We start from the raw sequence: 17,324 nt of genomic DNA, 5'->3' as shown, positions 1-17,324 counted from the left end.
AAATGATTTATTGAGGGCTAGCATCTGAAAACTAAAGTTATATCCAATCAGTTGTTAGGAGTTTGTAACATATTTGTAATTTCTTAACTAAAAGATTTACAATTTTGCAAAATAATTTATTTCACAACTGCAGAATGTCCTCTAGGAATGTCGGACTAGGAATTGTTGCTATTACCAGATTTTCCTTCACACTCTGCAAAGTTTGCTGTCATCTCTATTTTAGCCTGTAGGTGGTAGTGCAAAGCTATATGAAAAAGATCTCCATTCATCCTTTGTGGCCGTTTGACGGAAAACGAAAGGCAAAAATTGTTCAGGCACAGAACCACATGGCATGCTGACTGAGGAGCACTATATGTTGATTGATGTGTTCTCCCGATTCTGTAATGTCGAAGGTGCTGATACATTGCGTAAGTTGTCGAATATATCTTTGGAGGGTTTTCTGAGAAGGATAGCAAGTTACATTATTGGTCTGCCAAGTACAACTGGAACAAGTTAAGGCTTATGTGTAAAGCTTACTGGTTCATCGTGTCTTAGTGTCTTGTGTAATAATGTATTTGATGTTCTGCTGAATTATTCCAAAGCACTAACTAACTTGTAATCCTTTGAGAGATGTTAGAAAAATAGATGTTGGCAGTCCATGGTTAAATTTTCTAATGAACTTTTTTAACAAATTCTAAGAATCCAAATATCATGAGTGGAATTAAAATATCAGGTACATTAATAAACAAATAAGATATACGATTGTGTGTTGAGATTTAATGAGATATACCCATTCAAAAATAATTGGTCTGAACACGTAACCTTTTGTGGTCATTGTTATTTACTTGTTTTGAAGATATAAACTGTTTAGTTTAGTTTATTGTTACGTGTAGAGCATAGAAACATAGAAAATAGGTGCAGGAGTAGGCCATAAGGCCTTCGAGCCTGCACCGCCATTCGATATGATCATGGCTGATCATCCAACTCAGTATCCCATCGCTGCCTTCTCTCCATACCCCCTGACCCCTTTAGCCACAAGGGCCACATCTAATTCCCTCTTAAATATAGCCAATGAACTGGCCTCAACTACCTTCTGTGGCAGAGAATTCCAGAGATTCACCACTCTCTGTGTAAAAAATGAATTTCTCATCTCGGTCCTAAAACACTCTCCCCTTTTGTTCCAAACGCCTAAATTATAATTTTGTTTATTTTTATCTCAGGTATCTAACTGAATCAATTCCAACTTCCTGTTGCGTATTTCATGTTTACTGGACATCTCGCCACATTTTACATCCTTCCAGTGTTAACTCCTCTATTATCCCTTCACATTTTTCCAATTATAGTTATTCTTTTACTTACCTCTATGTTTTTACATCCTTATTAATTTGATTGTACTGCTTCCTCTGCTGGGATCAAATAGAAACTCTCTTGGATTTCCAGATAATTTGCTATTTATGTCAATGAGAATCTTATTATGATATAGGAGGAGGCCATTTAACCCCTTGACTACGCCTGTTCAAGGGAAGGCAGTGCCATCAGTCCCACTCTCCATAATATATTCTCTTTCATATCCCCATCAACCTCACTGATTCTCCTGGCATTCACTTGCATGCAAGTTAATTTACAATTGCCAATTGGTCTACTTTTGGGATTTGGGAGAAAACTGGAGCACTTGGAGAAAAACCACATGGTCATGGGGAGAATGTAGCAGCAGAATTATTTGTTGCATAACTGTGCTGTCATAAGGTGCCATGTCTCGATTCCTATTCAAAATTCAATGGGCTTCAAAAATATCTCGACAATAAGCCATATCGCATTTGATAAACCTTTCCCAGTTGAAGCCTTTGCATAAAGCCAGCAGTGAAATCCTTCTGTTAGCTATGCACAGGTACTGGTTATTGAAAGTTGAAGTGAAATTTTAGTGAAATTGACTGAAATTTTTGGCTGTTGTGATGTTATCAAGGAGGAATCATCTTCACTCTTGCCAGAGTTATTGTGTGGTGCCATTTGTCAAATACAGGACCAAAGTAACTACATCAGAGAAACGTGCAAAAATATCATGTTTAGTTTAGAGATACAGCATGGAAACAGGCCCTTTAGCCCACTGAGTCCACACCGAGCCATGATCACCAGACACCAGTTCTATCCTACACACAAGGGACAATTGACACCAGACAAGTTACCTACAAATCTCCACGTCTTTGGAATGTGGGAGGAAATCGGAGCAGTCGGAAACATCTACATGTTCACATTGAGAACGGATAAACTCCATACAGACAGCACCCATAGTCAGGATCAAAACCGGGTCTCTGGCACTGTAGGGCAGCAACTCTACCACTGTGACACTGTGCCAACCCTTTGATAACAGAATGCACTATGGTAGTTAAGAACTATCCCAGTTAAGTTGGACAGCAGATATTGAATTTATTTAGCCTTTTTGCAATGTAGCAACGATTGAGGGAAGTTGTAGTAAAAAGCACTTTCTTGTCTTAACATCCTGTCTTATCTCAAATTTCAACAATCATTGATGAATGTCTCACACAGATAAACTTATCATAACAGGATACATTGGGATTAATAACTAGTGCAAGCTATGCCTAAATACTCACATACGACCGGGAAAAATCAGGTTACAATAAATAAAGCTGAACAAATTATGGTTACATTATGTACATCTGTGGATGAATTTTGACAGGCTAATCTGGTCAATCAAAGCACACGGAGGAAGATCAATAATGCTTTGAAGTGGCCAATCACATTATCAGTTAATTACATTTTGTTCAATTTTTCATGGGTGGAAAACATCAGAAGGAAAAAGGCGTCTGATCAGGTTTATTCTACGTATGAAATGTGTTTCGCTACGATTATTCTTATGATACTGCCCAATATTGTTCATTTTAAGTTACATATCACAAAATCCCGTGACTGCATGAAAATTAGTTAAATTTAATGTACTGACAAGAAGAGAAAGGAAAAATACAAAATAATTTTGTAAAGTGATATAATCTAATCAGAATGTGCCTTTTTAAAAAATGTCTGGAAGACATAAAAAAATTATCCTGCTTGGTATAAGACTATATGAAAAGTTCAAATTGTAAACTCAATTTAATCTTTACCTCCAACAATCTACATTGATTGAATGACAATTGGGGTATTGAACCCTATACACAGCTATTAATGGAGTTCAGCCTACAATAAATCATTATATTCCTATGGCACAGGAGGCCGCCATTTAATACATTGAGCTCAGACTGGCTCTGTGTAGAGCAGTTTTGTACTCTGCTCTTACCCTTGTGAATTATTTTTGCTCAAGTGCTAATCCAAATCCTGATTAGAACCACTTACTGCGTAGAGTGCTTTTCCACTTCGTACACTTGTACTTTGGCCCAGAACTGTGAATCAGTGTCCCTGGTCCTCGAACCATCTACTGATGTGAAGGATTCCCTCTCTTTATCCAGTTGATCCCCATCCTGGTCACATACAGCTCGATCAACTCTCTTCTCAATCTTTGTATCCCTCAGTCTTCTTTAACCTCTTATCCTTCCCCCTTCCCCCCTTTCCTGTGCCCCACCAGGACTCGCACCCATTTCTCCCTTCCCCTTCTTTCCATCTACATTTCTTCCTCTGGCGTCACGATTTGCAACTCTTCTATCCTTATCTCACACATTTTCATCTCTGGCCTATATGCAATCATCACCCTCCCCATCATTTGCCAGGCTTTGTCCTGCCCCACTTCTCCAGCCTTCATCCCTTCCCTATCACAATCAGTCTGAAGGGTCCCAACCCAAAAGTCACCTATCCAAGTTCTCTAGAGATGCTGCCTGACCTGCTGAGTTACTCCAGCACTTTGCTCTTAGTCTACTCTGCTTCAACCCCATCTCCTCCAGTGTAATCTAATTACTAAAGTTGCTTCTTTTTTTTTCTGGAGCAAGTAAATCTTTCCTGCATCATCTCTAGTATATAGACTTTCTCACTGGTGATAACCACAATTGAATGGAATATTATTGTTGTGAGACACATTATTCCCTGCTTTTGCACTCCATGTCTTTATTTATTAAGCCCAAACACCTAAATGATTTACCACCTGCCCTTTCAACATGTCTGCTAACTTTAACACATATACAGCCAGCTCTGAAATTCCTCGTGTAGGGAACTTTGCCGAGAACTAAATAGTTTCTCCTTATTCTTTCCACTTGGCATCTCCAAATTTAGTGTCATCTTTAAACTTTGACATTTTCCCCATATGTCATTTTTAAGTTATTTATGCACCAAAAGAGGATTTTACAGGAGTGGGCTGTAACTCGTTTTTTTTCCTTTCTTTCCTCCATTCGCTGCTTATCTTACCCAAACCTGAAATGTTTGGCTTACCTTGCTGGTCTTCAGCATCCCAGAGTCCAAGCATTGGTAGGATTTTCAATGATTAAGGTGGGTCTGAACAAACCCTTGCAGCTGTTGAAACTCCTCTGGAAGCCTTTAACAGTTGGCAGTCTTTCCCCCAGATTTGTTGGCTGTTAATACTGTAAAGTTCTTCAAATATTTCAATAAACTCTAACATTCAGAAATATTTCAATACTGGGAAAATATGTTTTACAAATTAATTTGCTGAAAGAAAAAGCAAAGAACATACCAGAACATTTTAAGAATCATTAAAAATATTTAGAAAGGTACCCACAGTACTTCATTTTTCCTTTTGACACATGCAAACCAATAGGATTATGGATCCTGTGCTCGATGCTACATCTGTTTTTACAGGATCTGTAAGCAAAATATATGCTATTTGTCCAATGACAGTGGTATTGTTGGTGAATTTAAAGGTGGCATTGGAGATGTATCTGGCTAAACAGTAAGGGGTATAGAGTGGAGAAGGAGACTGAACATGTAGCCCTGAGATGCTCCTGTACTGATGGCTAGCAAGGAAATGTACCGATTGAGGTCTGCTGATGAGGAAGTAGTGGATCCAGTTGCATAGGGAGGAGCTGTAACATCTCAAAACCCAGTTCACCGAGTTTGAGGACGAAGTTGGAAGGGATGATGGCGTTGAACTCCGAGCAGTAGTCGATAAACACCAGCAAATGGTGTAGCACAGAGTGAAGAGCCAGCAAGATTGCATCTACTCTGGATCAGTTGTGGCAGTGGATGAAATGAATAATTGAAATTCCCTCCATACTCTTGAGTCTTTAATAATAGCTGTGACGTGAGGCAGTATTTTCTGTATTTTGAATTTGCGTGAACCCACAGTTTCTGATGGAATCAGCAACATGATTTGAAGGCAGCTGGAAGTCTCTTTCTGCATTGGTTCCTTTGGCAGCTTTGGAATTTCAGGCATTTCCCCTTTAACATTCTCCTTATACTGCAGCAAATACTCAGTTTCATTCTTGTTCCCAGCAAAGTATTCCACTCTGGTTTTAGATTGACAGGCAGTTTACAGTAGATTGGGTGATTTAGTGCCTGCTCACTCGTGCAAGCACATTGGATTGCGTGAATGTCATTCTAATGCTTGACAAACTTTTAATATTGCAATAACACACCAGAGGAAGGCCCAAACCCATAATTTATTGGTATTGTTGAAACATGTTTCCTATAGTTTCTTTGAAGAAGTTTCTGTCTACTTCCAGTCCAGGATATGTTTACTGGGTATCTTGTCAAAGCTGACTCCCTCTGGTCACAAACAGGGCTGTGAAGTCACTTACCTTATGAATTTTGCCCTCTTCACCTCCGGTTACTTAATAGATTTTACAGGCTATTGAATCATTAAAGATGATGTTTGCAGCTTCCCGAATATGTTTTAGAAATGAATTCCATTGCTGTGAGCAGCAGATTGGTATGTTTTGGGAGATGGGTCAGAAATTTTCAAAGTAATTTCACATTAGAAACATTGTTTGTCTTTTTAATTTACGTGTAGAGAGTAGCACAGAATAAAAATACACACACAAATATCAATGTTCCGAAAAAGAAGTGAATTTCCAAGCAATTTCCAGTGAGGACACTGACTATTTATTTTAGCAATCCATTGCTGACTGAAAGTTATTAAAATGTGTTATACAGTTTACTTTGCCAAACATACTCCAAAACAAGGCCTAATCACACTGAAAGTTACACGATGAGACTCAATTTTCAAAATTTTGTTTATCAAGAGGTATTTATCAAGCACGGTAATTTCTCAGAGGTTGCTTTTCTGAATAGACGATGAATGAGAAAATCTTTCTTGCTGAGTATTACTCTTGATAGTGAAATATATATTTCTCAATGCTGGAAATATTTTCTTGAAGCCTAGGTTGAAGCATATTCTCAAACTGTAACATATGCCACTTCTTATTGATAAATTGCTTCTCAAAGCAAATTTGGAAAATATGTTACCACAGATTCAAAGAACTTCCACAACAAAATTTATTTAATGGAGTAAATGCCTTTTACTAGTTACAACCCAGCTGCTCGGCCATGTGCATTTACAAGTGCTACTACACATTAATGTAAATAAATAAGCAAATTAGATCTCTATATTTCAACAGTAAAGAGTTAAACCAAAAAAATAGGAACTTACGTAAAAAGTACAGCAAAGGGATTTACAGGTTTTGTTTAAAAGGCATATGATCAGGTAATAGCAATATCTCAGCATAACAACCAGCAACACTGCATGGCCAAAGAGCTTTGCCACATCTTAACTTATTGGGCAACCAATCACAGTAACAAATAGAAGTAAACAGAATTGTTAAGCCCTCTGCTATTCTTCTATACAGATTCTACTTAGATTAATAAATTAAGCTATTTGAAAAAATAAATTAAGAAACTCTCCTCCCTTTTGCTCAATTATCTGCAAACTAAGTATCTACAAAAATACTTGAAACTTCTTACAACTTAAAAGAATTTATACGCTCACAGCCTGCTATCAATAGGGTTATTTTTAATGTTATTTGTAACATTGACTACAAAGTGCCACCGCTTACCAACATATCCCCTGTGCTCTCACATTTTAAACTACTCGAGTAGTTACAACATTTCATTCTTCCTTGTCACCTCAAAATACCATAAATATTTTGAAATTCTTTTTATCCTAATCTCAGCCATCTAGAGCACTGTAAATGGGTAAAGCCTGCATTTTAAGCCTGGGTGAAGCTAGAACTGCTGAGGGAGGTGAGTGGTCTTTATCATTCATTCACTACTTATGTTCAACTCCTTTACACCATCCTCCCCCAATCAGATTACCGAGTCTCAAATATATTTTAGCAATATTCACCTCTCTGTGACCCATCTTTCCCAGGTGGTGCGTAACTGGGTTTCATTATACCTCAGAAATTTGACAACAACTTTAACTTAAAGCTGATAATACACTGTTGGCCGTTCCTGCGTTTGGCATTTGTATTGAGCTTTATTATTGCCAGACAAATAAAGCAACAATGCTCTATTCAATTCTTTTTTTAAAAACTGGAATGAAAATCTGCCCACAAACAAAAATTGTGGATACATTCAACACAATGAAAATATAGAGTACAGATATAGGAATTGATACAACATGTAAATCACTGCCATTGCAAATGTTAACAGCAATATTAATAATGCAATAGTTAAAGGTATAGTTCTGCAGTAATAATTTGGTATCTCAATTTCCTATTTCATCATTTGTACATCTCTCTTGGGATTTATAGTGCTGCCTTGGAATTAATGAAAAATTCCACCACTCAAAAGCCTAGTAAAAATGTTACTATCTTGCATGTATCCTGCAGGTGGAATAAAGTGTCAGATTTAGGCTATTTTCTGGTTCCCAGTAATTTACCTGAAAAATGTCATGATGAAAGATAATCATTTAAGATTTCTCCTTCACAAGGAAAAATTCTACTTTATTCTCTCAAGACATTAAGAAATATATATTCCATTACCACATATCCAAACATCAATTTTAAACAAACTAAAATCCACCTGTGTTTGAAAATGCTTATTCTACAACATTGGGGATGATTTGAATGAAGCCATTGCTTGATTAAATACTCTTTGAATAAAGTGGTTAAGTAAATGACTAAAGGCTTACTCCTCCCATGTGTTATCCCCACACATTTTTTCCACTATATCGTACAAAAGTACTGAAAAGATTGGTGTTTATTTGCTGGCTTGGTTACTCTTTTTTGGCAAGTTTTTCCCTTAATTCTTTTGGGCATTTTAAATGAACAGGAAAGTCAATAAAGACATATGGTTTTAAAAGTAATTGTTAATTTGCAAGTACCTGAATCATACACAGATAGCAAGCTGGAATCATTAACTCAAAATATAATGGAAACCAGAAGAGGCAAGGCTGGTGAATGGAGCACACTCTTTGAATTATTGCCAAGTCTCCATCAGTTCGGAAGCCAACTTTTTTCATGTTTCTATCCAAGCAGTTTGTTTTGCTGGCTGTTGCTTTGTTTTTCTGCACGCACACTGTATTTCTCATTGCACTGGGAATCTGTTTCCACCATTAGATCCTTCCTGCAGCAGTTATTAATGCTGTGCATTTTGTTTCCCTTCACAGAGTCCATGTAGACCACAGTTTGTTTGTCAACTGGATTTTTCAAAAACTGCGTCTGTTTCAGAAGCAAAGATGAAAGACAATTTTATGAAAGCATTCCTGAGCTGGTATGAAATATTCGAATCAGTAACAACTAATTCTGCAGGTACACAAACAATCAAACACTTTTTTCTTGAATGGAGACATAAAACAGATGTGCTTCTTCCCCATCAACTGCACAATTTCAGTTTGTAACAGTGAAAAGTGGCTTTTCATAGATGGTTTTACAAGAAGCAGAGCTTTGGTCCTGACTTAGCAACTTTGATGGTGCAAAAGCATTAGTTATTGGCAAAACAGCTGCTTTTTGTCAAACATCGCCATGACAATGTGATGTATGAGGGTTGGAGTTCAGGCCAAATATGTGATGAAAATGTGACTGCTGAAACCAATCAAACAAAATAATTGTTCCCTTCCACCTCATTTTAATTAGTCTGCCTCTTTGTACCTGTTATTTTAAAGCAATTCTCCATGTCTTGACAAGATGATCCATTTAATTAATTGTGGAGTGGATTTCAAGTCCACCCACAAATCAAAAAATATTACAAACGCATTCTAAAATTACGTAGCTGTGACTCCCATTTTTTACTTTAAGAGTTTCCTCTTCTTGCTTCTGAAGGGAATATCCTTGGATGTGTAATTGGAATTTGGGACTCAGCAGAAGAATCTGTGAAATCTACAATTCGATTATAATCAATGTAGAAGATAGCTTTTCTATCCTTTATTGCAGTGTTAGCTTATCCTCTGTATTCTTAAGAAAACAGAGTGCATCCGGTGCAGTGAAGATCAAAAAGTCAGCCATTCTAACTGCACAGACATGAGCACATAAATCTGGGCTGCCATGGCAGTTCAGTATAATCAAAGGTGTACAGTAATCTTTTGGATTTGCAGTTTAAGGAAAGCTCTATGCTGCCTCTGTGTTGCACATAAAATATACTGTGGGACCTTTCTATGAAATACTGTACTGGGCTTTCTCTCAATGTCCTGGAACACATTTTTCTCTCATCCAATGCTCAAAACACATTGCCCAGTCTTTTAGCTCATTGGGCCTTGAGCAATATTGCTGTCTGCATATTGGTTGCTACAATTCCTTGCACTGCAGAAACAATTCCTTACAATGCAGAAATGTCTACATTTAAGAAATATATATTTAACATTATAGCACTCAATGAGAATGTAAAATGTTTGAGCTTGTGTTCAGCTCATGCTGATATGCACCCCTCAACATCTCAGTGTTATGAACAAAGGACAAAAAATCAACTGAGGAAATGTTCACCGCAATGCACAGCATTCCATCAATAACCGCATGTGTGAATATGATGAGAACAGGAAAAAGATTGCATGCCATCTCTAAATGGAAGAATTGATGGAATCACAGAACCATCAAATTTTAACATGAATAATAGCCAGGATAGGAAAAGGCAAGATCTGGAACAAATGCTGTTCATATAGAACCATAATTCAGTAAAACCTATGATCAATGAACGTTTTAATATAATTTTCCATTAGTAGCAACATTTTGATGATTGTATTGCAGTGAATAAAGATGACAAGATTACATTGTTGTACTTCTACAAGAACTTATTTGGGTTACACTTAAAGTATGGTAGACTAGGCTTAAAGTTTGGGCATTATGTAATTTTAATCTAACAGTGTGATGCAGGCTGCGGTTGGGGATTCTTCTGTAAAAAGTCAAATCATAAGATATTTGTGCACATTTTTGTGAATTTGAGACTGCTAAAGATGACTAACACTGAGGACTTTGTAAAAGTAAGAGTGACAGAACTTCGGTGAGCAAATGGCAAGGAGGTGCGAGTCACTTATTTTTCCAAATTTGTAATAAATAAAAAACATATGCCAAGAAAGTGGTTGATATTGTAAAGGAATTTAGACAACATTATAAAAAATATTTTCCTAAAAAATGTCTACAGCCATGCCCCCATTCCCACCCTTCCCTGTGAAAACTGAAGAGAGCAGGAATACTACAAAGTGTGGGAAGGAACTGCAGATGCTGGTTTAAACCAAAGAGAGACACAAAATGCTGGAGTAACTCAGCGGGACAGGCAGCATCTTTGGAGAGAAGGAATGTGTGACGTTTTGGGTCGTGACCCTTAAGAAGGTCAACCATTCTTAAGGGTCTCAACCCAAAACATCACCCATTGTTTCTCCCCAGAGATGCTGCCTGTCCCGCTGAGTTACTCCAGCATTTTGTGTCGATCATAGGAATACTACAACAGCAGCCAAGACATGGAGGACAATTAAAACTTAGCTACATAGTAACTACTTGTAACTTCTTTATGACCTCATGTGTACATAAAAAGCTACTGACTTGGAAGCATGCTTTTCCCATGTTTAATATGCTTGATATACAAGACCATTGATGACTGTTCACCCCTAGACATGGGATAGGGAGCGGAAAAAAAAAATATTTTCAGCAAATTGCCAGTGTATTTAATGACCTGAACTTCATACGAGTCCACGGACTGATCATAGCAATTAAAGGAAGAGCAACTCCAACGTGATGCTACAACCCAACACAAATTTTCACCCCTATCACTTTCACAGTAGCCCCTTGCGATATCATGGTTTATTCGTCTAACACCCTGGTGCACGTTCCTAGCAACTTGCCATGCAAGATCAGGAGGTACAAATGCCTGCCCCTTTATCTCTTCCATTCCATAAACCAGAGCTTCATTTATACCTTCCAGCAGAGGCAGTGTTTCGACTTTCTATTTAATAAATTATATTTGGTGCTCTTGAAGTGGGCTCCTCTATTGGTTGAGCAACTTGAGGTTTTGATATTTCCATTGTTTCCTCTAAATCTCATTTGCTTCTTGTCCTGTAACATCTCCTTCTTTCTTGTATCATTCTCCCAATTTCTCACCTCCCAATATTAAACCAGCATCTGCAGTTCATTCTTCTCCATTTCCCTCTTCTATACTTTGTCATAAAATCTAATGGATTCTTAAGCTTTTACATTTCTGATGAAAGCAAAATCTGAAACATTAATAATTTCCTTTGCCATAGATGTTCTGATTTGCTACTTAAAACACGTTGTGTTATTTTTAGATTTTGCTGCGGACATCACGCCATGAGGACATCCTGGTGTCTGGTGCGAGTGAGGACGGCTTTCTGACTGTTCGGGCAGACAAGGACTGCAGAGAGAGTGACAGCGGTTGGTACAACTCTGGTCACATCACGGTGAAGGAGTGTGTGTGGCCCGGACATTGAACTGTAGCTGTGGGTCTCTGCTTATGCTGTGTGCCCGGGTGGATTCTCACACGCCACTGTGGTGGCTGTTTATGTTTAATCTTTATGTAGTTTTGTATCTTGTTGCTTTTATTTGATATGACTGTATGATAAATCAAATCTCACTGCACCTCAAGGTGCACGTGACAATAAAGGACCATTGAACCATTGTTTCCTTTATTACCAAATTAAAGACAACTCCCCTCTCGCCTTTAATCATTTAAAAATAAAATATTAAAAACTATGGAGATGATTCTACCCATTTAATTTGTAAATCTATAAAAAATCTTTTGCCTAAGGCTTAATATTTTAGGTGATCCGTTGCAGAATAACGAGGGAATAGATGTGGGCTGAGGCCTTTAGGGAGTGTGGCTAGTCAGGCTGTGCTAGTTTTAGGCTGGAGAATATCACAATCTTTGCTCAATGTAATGGCAGATCACCAAAGATATATTTTCTCCAATTAATTTCCTAAGGGAATACCAAAGGCTATTGCAGGATGATGGCATTGACATTTTTTGGGGATTTTTCTGCAAAATATACATTAAATTCCCTGTTATGTTAAGCTATTCTTGCTGCTGATGATATTTTGTCTTAATTTAGGCAAGCAGCTTTAGGAATCCTTTGTGAAAACTATGAGGAACCCCTTGAGATCTGGTTATGTTAGTCATGAACATTTTTGGAGATTTCTCACAGCCCTGCTGCCCTAAATGGGCATAAAATCCTGAATAAATCTAACTGGTTGAAAATAGCATTCAAGGGATACTAAAGCAACTAAGCAGAAGCAGAATTGAACCACCGCAAAGTGTAGCTTTATGACCTGACATATCCCTTGCTCCTCCATGACCTTCAATCCAAGGGACCAATCCCACATCTATTTGGATCCTTTACTCAGCAGACCCTAAATACCCCAATACTGAAGGTGAGGTCAAAACATTTGCAGAATAAAAGTGTCTAACCAAATAAAATCTTCTTTCAGATCACAACGATTAACATTTTTCCTTACAGTGCTTTTAAGCTTTTGAATCAATGCATTGAACATTTTCTTCTCAACTGAGTTGGAATTTTAACCAGACAAATGTAATGTTCAAGAAAAGGTGATGGAGGTCTCTTTGATATTTTGAATGTTGTTGAACTCAAGAATTTCTAAACAATTCCGATTTATTTAACTAATCCACTTAATGCTAAGCTTATCCTTTGATGCTGAGGTGTTAGTTGAGTTTCAGTTGGCAGCGCTCAATTCCCCACGTGGTTCAAGCCTCACTTCAATGAGGACAAAATCTAGGTTGGTGATCCACTGCAGTAGTAAGAACATTGTTTTTCAGGTGAAATGTTAACTGGAGTACCATTGAATGGAGAAAAACTATTCCACGGGCATATTGTGCAGCACTGCGGTCTCCCTTGCTGCCTTTCACCAATATTAATATTTCAGCCAACGATATTGTAACAATGCAGCGTAAGTTTTGAAATTCGATGCTAGATTAGAACAGCAACTACTTAACTAGGATTGTAACATCTTGAGGTTCTGAGAGGATAAACTTCACTTTTGAACACACTGAAGACCAAGGTTAGGGGAACATTTAATATAATTCTGGACATCAAAATCAGTAATAATGGAAATCGCAAACATCAAATACAATCACTGATGTACCATACTGATTTCAGTTAGGAAAACAAGAAAATTCATGGTTACACTTCTAACATGGTATAGTTATCACCTTAACCATTTGCGCACAAATAAACAAATTAAGTTATTCTTTACATTTTAGAGTCATAGAGCCATGCAGCATGGAAATAGACCATTCAGTCCGACTTGTGCATTTTGTGCGAGTCCCGTTTGCCAACATTTGGCCCATGATCCTCTAAATCCTTCCTGTCCATATATATGTCCAAATGTATTTTGGAAGTCATAATTGTATCCACTTCTGCATATTCCAGATACTGAGTGAAAAATATGTTCCTGAGGCCCCTCTTGAATCTTTCTCTTCTCACCTTAAACCATTGCTTTCAACTTTTTAGAATCATCTACTCTTGGGAAAAGTTTGAGTGCTCACTTTATCCATTCCCCTGTTTTTGGATAATTTATTTTCTCTCATTTCCAAAGGATTCTTTTTAGTAAAATCTTAAATCTTCCCAGTGATAACCTTTGTTAACAATGGGTGCCTAAATACTGAGTGATTGTAAGAAACCTTAAGAATTGGAAAAAACACATGAGCTTCATGAGATCATTTTATTCAGGTGTGTTTTTTCCCCCAATGATCAATGGATATTGGCCAGAAGTGTGTCTTTTAATTTTCTACTCAACTATGCTAAAGCTCACTGTGATGCCTCAATTTTTGACACATCGCTCAACCAACTTTAATGATCTATTACTGATCTTAGTTATTTTCTGATTTACACATGGTGAATTTGCACAGTGACACACAAAGGAAGCTGACAGCAAATACATTTTTTGCATAACATTCTAGGTTCAAAATTCATATTGAAGACATAATAATGTTGTACTACCAATTTGTTTAATTTAGTTTCAGTACTTTTACATCTTAATTTATGACTAAAATGAATAGTTTAATTTAGTTTTTTTGTCATGTGTACCAAGGTATAGTGAAAAGCTTTTGTTGCATGCTAACCAGTCAGCAGAAAGATAATACATGATTATAATCGAGCCATCCACAGTGCACAAATACGTGATAAAGGGAATAATGTGAATAACGTTTAGTGCAAGATAAAGTTCAGGAATGTCCGATCAAAGATAGTCCGAGGGTCTCCAATGAGCAAAACATAGTCAGTGAATTGTTATCACTCCATGGCAATTGATAGGACTGCAATAATCTCCATGAATGTGTTGGAACCATCAAAATAAGTGTGGTGACTTTCTTGTTGTAATGTAATGTTGCCCCTTGTCTGGACCTCAAGTCCGTAATAAAGTTTATTATTTATTATTTGTTATATGACTGAAAATTTGACAAAAGGAACAGATTGGAAGCCTTTAACTAAACTATGTTGCACCAGCTAAGTAATTATGGACAAAATATATCTTTATGATTTTAGTTTCCTCTTGCACCAACAGTTGTACATTAATTACAGTTTGATGTGTTCGTCTTACCTTTGTTGGTGCATGGTAACATGGCATCTGGAACCACTGTTTCTTTCTGTTTATGACAAGTGTGGCGATCGAAAAGCCGATGATTGCAAGTAGTATTGCTGCCAGGACCCATGCTGCTGACTGGTAGATTATTGCCATTTCAGTTTGCTTGGAGGGACTGTCAGTAACTGCTGCAATGGTGCAAGGAGGAAAACACATAGGCGATGAGACTCTGTCATTGTTGAACCATGAACAAAGTCGTGCCAGTCAACCAAAGATAAAACAAATAATCAAAAATTATTATTGTTACTCTCATTCTTCTCTGTTCCAAATCTCCTCTTCCTAATAAGCATGCTTACTCCTTCTGCCACAAGCATTATGGTTGCAATGTGGATTGGCCACAGGAAGCACTGGAGCATAAAGGGCTAAAATGCAAGGGGAAATATATGGTGGAAATCTTGCCAATAGTGTGCAGCTGACTGACAAAATACTTAAAACTTGCCAATTTTCTTTGTTAATGGAGCTCTACAATAATGAAGGCAAGATTTCAAAATCTCGAATTCCTGATAAGCCCTATTCAGCTGAGAGTAAATAAATAGGTTCTCAGACAATTTAATGATGACCTTTAAGATTCTGCAGTACTTTTATGTTTTTAAATATTTAAATCAACATTATATCTGACTTATCAATGGCAGGTATTTTTCAAGGACACTAATAGGTTTAATATGCAAGCTGAATAATCACTATTGCCATTTGTGGTTTTTCTTTATCCTATTTCTTTTTTTTTTCTTGTACAGGTGCACAACCTTTTATCCGGAGTTCCAGAAACCGAAAAGCTCCGAAAACCGGCCATTTTTTCCAGATGTCGTCTGCGCACCAAAGATCGCGTTTGGCGCCAAACTTGACCCAAAACGACCCACGGTCAACCCAGGTCTGTACTACTGTAGCGGCTGCCTCCTCCCTGGAGACCGGGAGACGCTTAAACATCTGTAAATCATTGCTTAAATGTTAGTCAGTTAGTTTGGAGGGCTTTTATGTGAAGGGGGGGTGAAGGGGTAAACTTTAATTCTTAGTCCCCTACCTGGTCGGAGAGGCGGGGAGCGGTCAATTCCTTGCCGGGTCGCCGTGCAGTAAGCTCTGCAGCGCTGTGGCCGGTGGGGCTGCGGGCGGCGCCGGTTGTAGCTCCGACCCCGGCAACTCTACCCCTGGCTGCGAGGCGCTCCAAATCCAGCGCGGCCCGCGGCCGGACGCCCCAGCTCCGCGAATGTCGGGAGTCGGCGGCGTCGCAGCGCTGGGATACCAGCGGGGAGCGGGCAATGCCTTACCGGGTCGCCGTGCAGCAAGCTCCGGAGCGCTGTGGCCGCCGACACACAACATCGCGGAGCGTCGCTGGATTTGGAGCCGCGCAGCCAGGGGTAGAGTTGCCGGGGTCGGAGCTCCAACCGGCGCCGCCCGCGGCCGGACGGAGCCCCCAGCTCCGCGGCTCCAAATCCAGCGACGCTCCGCGAATGTTGGGAGTCGGCGGCCACAGCGCTCCGGAGCTTGCCGCACGGCGACCCGGTAAGGCATTGCTCGCTCCCCGCTGGTATCCCAGCGCTGCGACGCTGCCGACTCCCGACATTCCCGGAGCTGGGATGTCCGGCCGCGGGCCGCGCTGGATTTGGAGCGCCTCGCAGCCAGGGGTAGAGTTGCCGGGGTCGGAGCTACAACCGGCGCCGCCCGCGGCCGGACGGAGCCCCCAGCTCCGCGAGGTTGGGAGTCGCCGACCAGGTAGGGGACTAAGAATTAAAGTTTCCCCCTTCACCCCTACTCCACCACCACCACATAAAATCCCTCCAAACTAACTGACTAACATTTATGCAATGATTCTCCCGGTCTCCGGGGAGGAGGCAGCTGCTCCAGACTTTTCAAGCCGCCCGCGCTACCTACCTAATCTACGCTAAAAATCTTCCATTCTGAAATCCGAAAATGTCCGAAATCCGACAAGTGTCTGGTCCCAAGGCTTTCGGATAAAAGGTTGTGCACCTGTACTTTTTATTAATTTTTAGGCACAACATAACACACCCCACTTTCAAGGCGTTAGACTGAGCAAGTCACCTGCTACAAGATCTCTGAAAATGTAACTCAAACTAACATAGAAGTTAATTATGTTTGGAATTGAGTTGCGTTCTCATCGATATCTCCCTCCAGTAGTATACCAGCACAGCTGAGATCAAGAATATTTAAAAACGTAAATGAAAAAAATAAAAAGGGAATGCAAGACTTTTCCTTGGAATAAGAAGGTAAAAAGTTAATATGCAACACCTTTAACTGCTACCTACTCGCTGTCTAGAAATGTTTTAAATTTACTGATGACTAGCAGAGAGCATATAATGGAAGAACAATCGCGAAGAGTTCCTGCATTCTGGGTACTAGTCGGGCCTCATTATGGTCACCGCAAATTTTTCAACATGTTCAAAAATTAGCGGTGACTAGAGAGAA

At 39.0% G+C, this 17,324-nt stretch overlaps 1 protein-coding gene and 1 long non-coding RNA gene across 2 annotated transcripts in view; one reads left to right on the top strand and one right to left on the bottom strand.

Moving 5' to 3' along the window:
* The first annotated feature begins 240 nt into the window (after positions 1–240).
* On the top strand, positions 241–14,848 carry LOC129700365 (uncharacterized). The gene is made up of 3 exons (XR_008724046.1): positions 241–407; positions 8,480–8,621; positions 11,582–14,848. It is a non-coding gene; the product is annotated as an uncharacterized LOC129700365 (long non-coding RNA).
* LOC129700364 (cysteine-rich motor neuron 1 protein-like) overlaps positions 5,957–17,324 on the bottom strand; it is a 191,288-nt gene continuing 179,920 nt past the window's right edge. The window contains exons 13-14 of the mRNA XM_055640788.1: positions 14,865–15,034; positions 5,957–8,531 (exon numbers count right to left, since the gene is read on the bottom strand). Coding sequence (XP_055496763.1) covers positions 8,337–8,531; positions 14,865–15,034 — 365 coding nt within the window. The 3' untranslated portion in view covers positions 5,957–8,336. The remainder of the gene's footprint in view (positions 8,532–14,864; positions 15,035–17,324) is intronic.

The sequence above is a fragment of the Leucoraja erinacea genome, chromosome 9, assembly GCF_028641065.1.
Source record: "Leucoraja erinacea ecotype New England chromosome 9, Leri_hhj_1, whole genome shotgun sequence".
In the NCBI taxonomy this organism is placed as follows: domain Eukaryota; kingdom Metazoa; phylum Chordata; class Chondrichthyes; order Rajiformes; family Rajidae; genus Leucoraja; species Leucoraja erinaceus.
The sequence above is the reverse complement of the archived record's forward strand: the minus strand, read 5'-3'. Positions and strand labels throughout refer to the sequence as shown.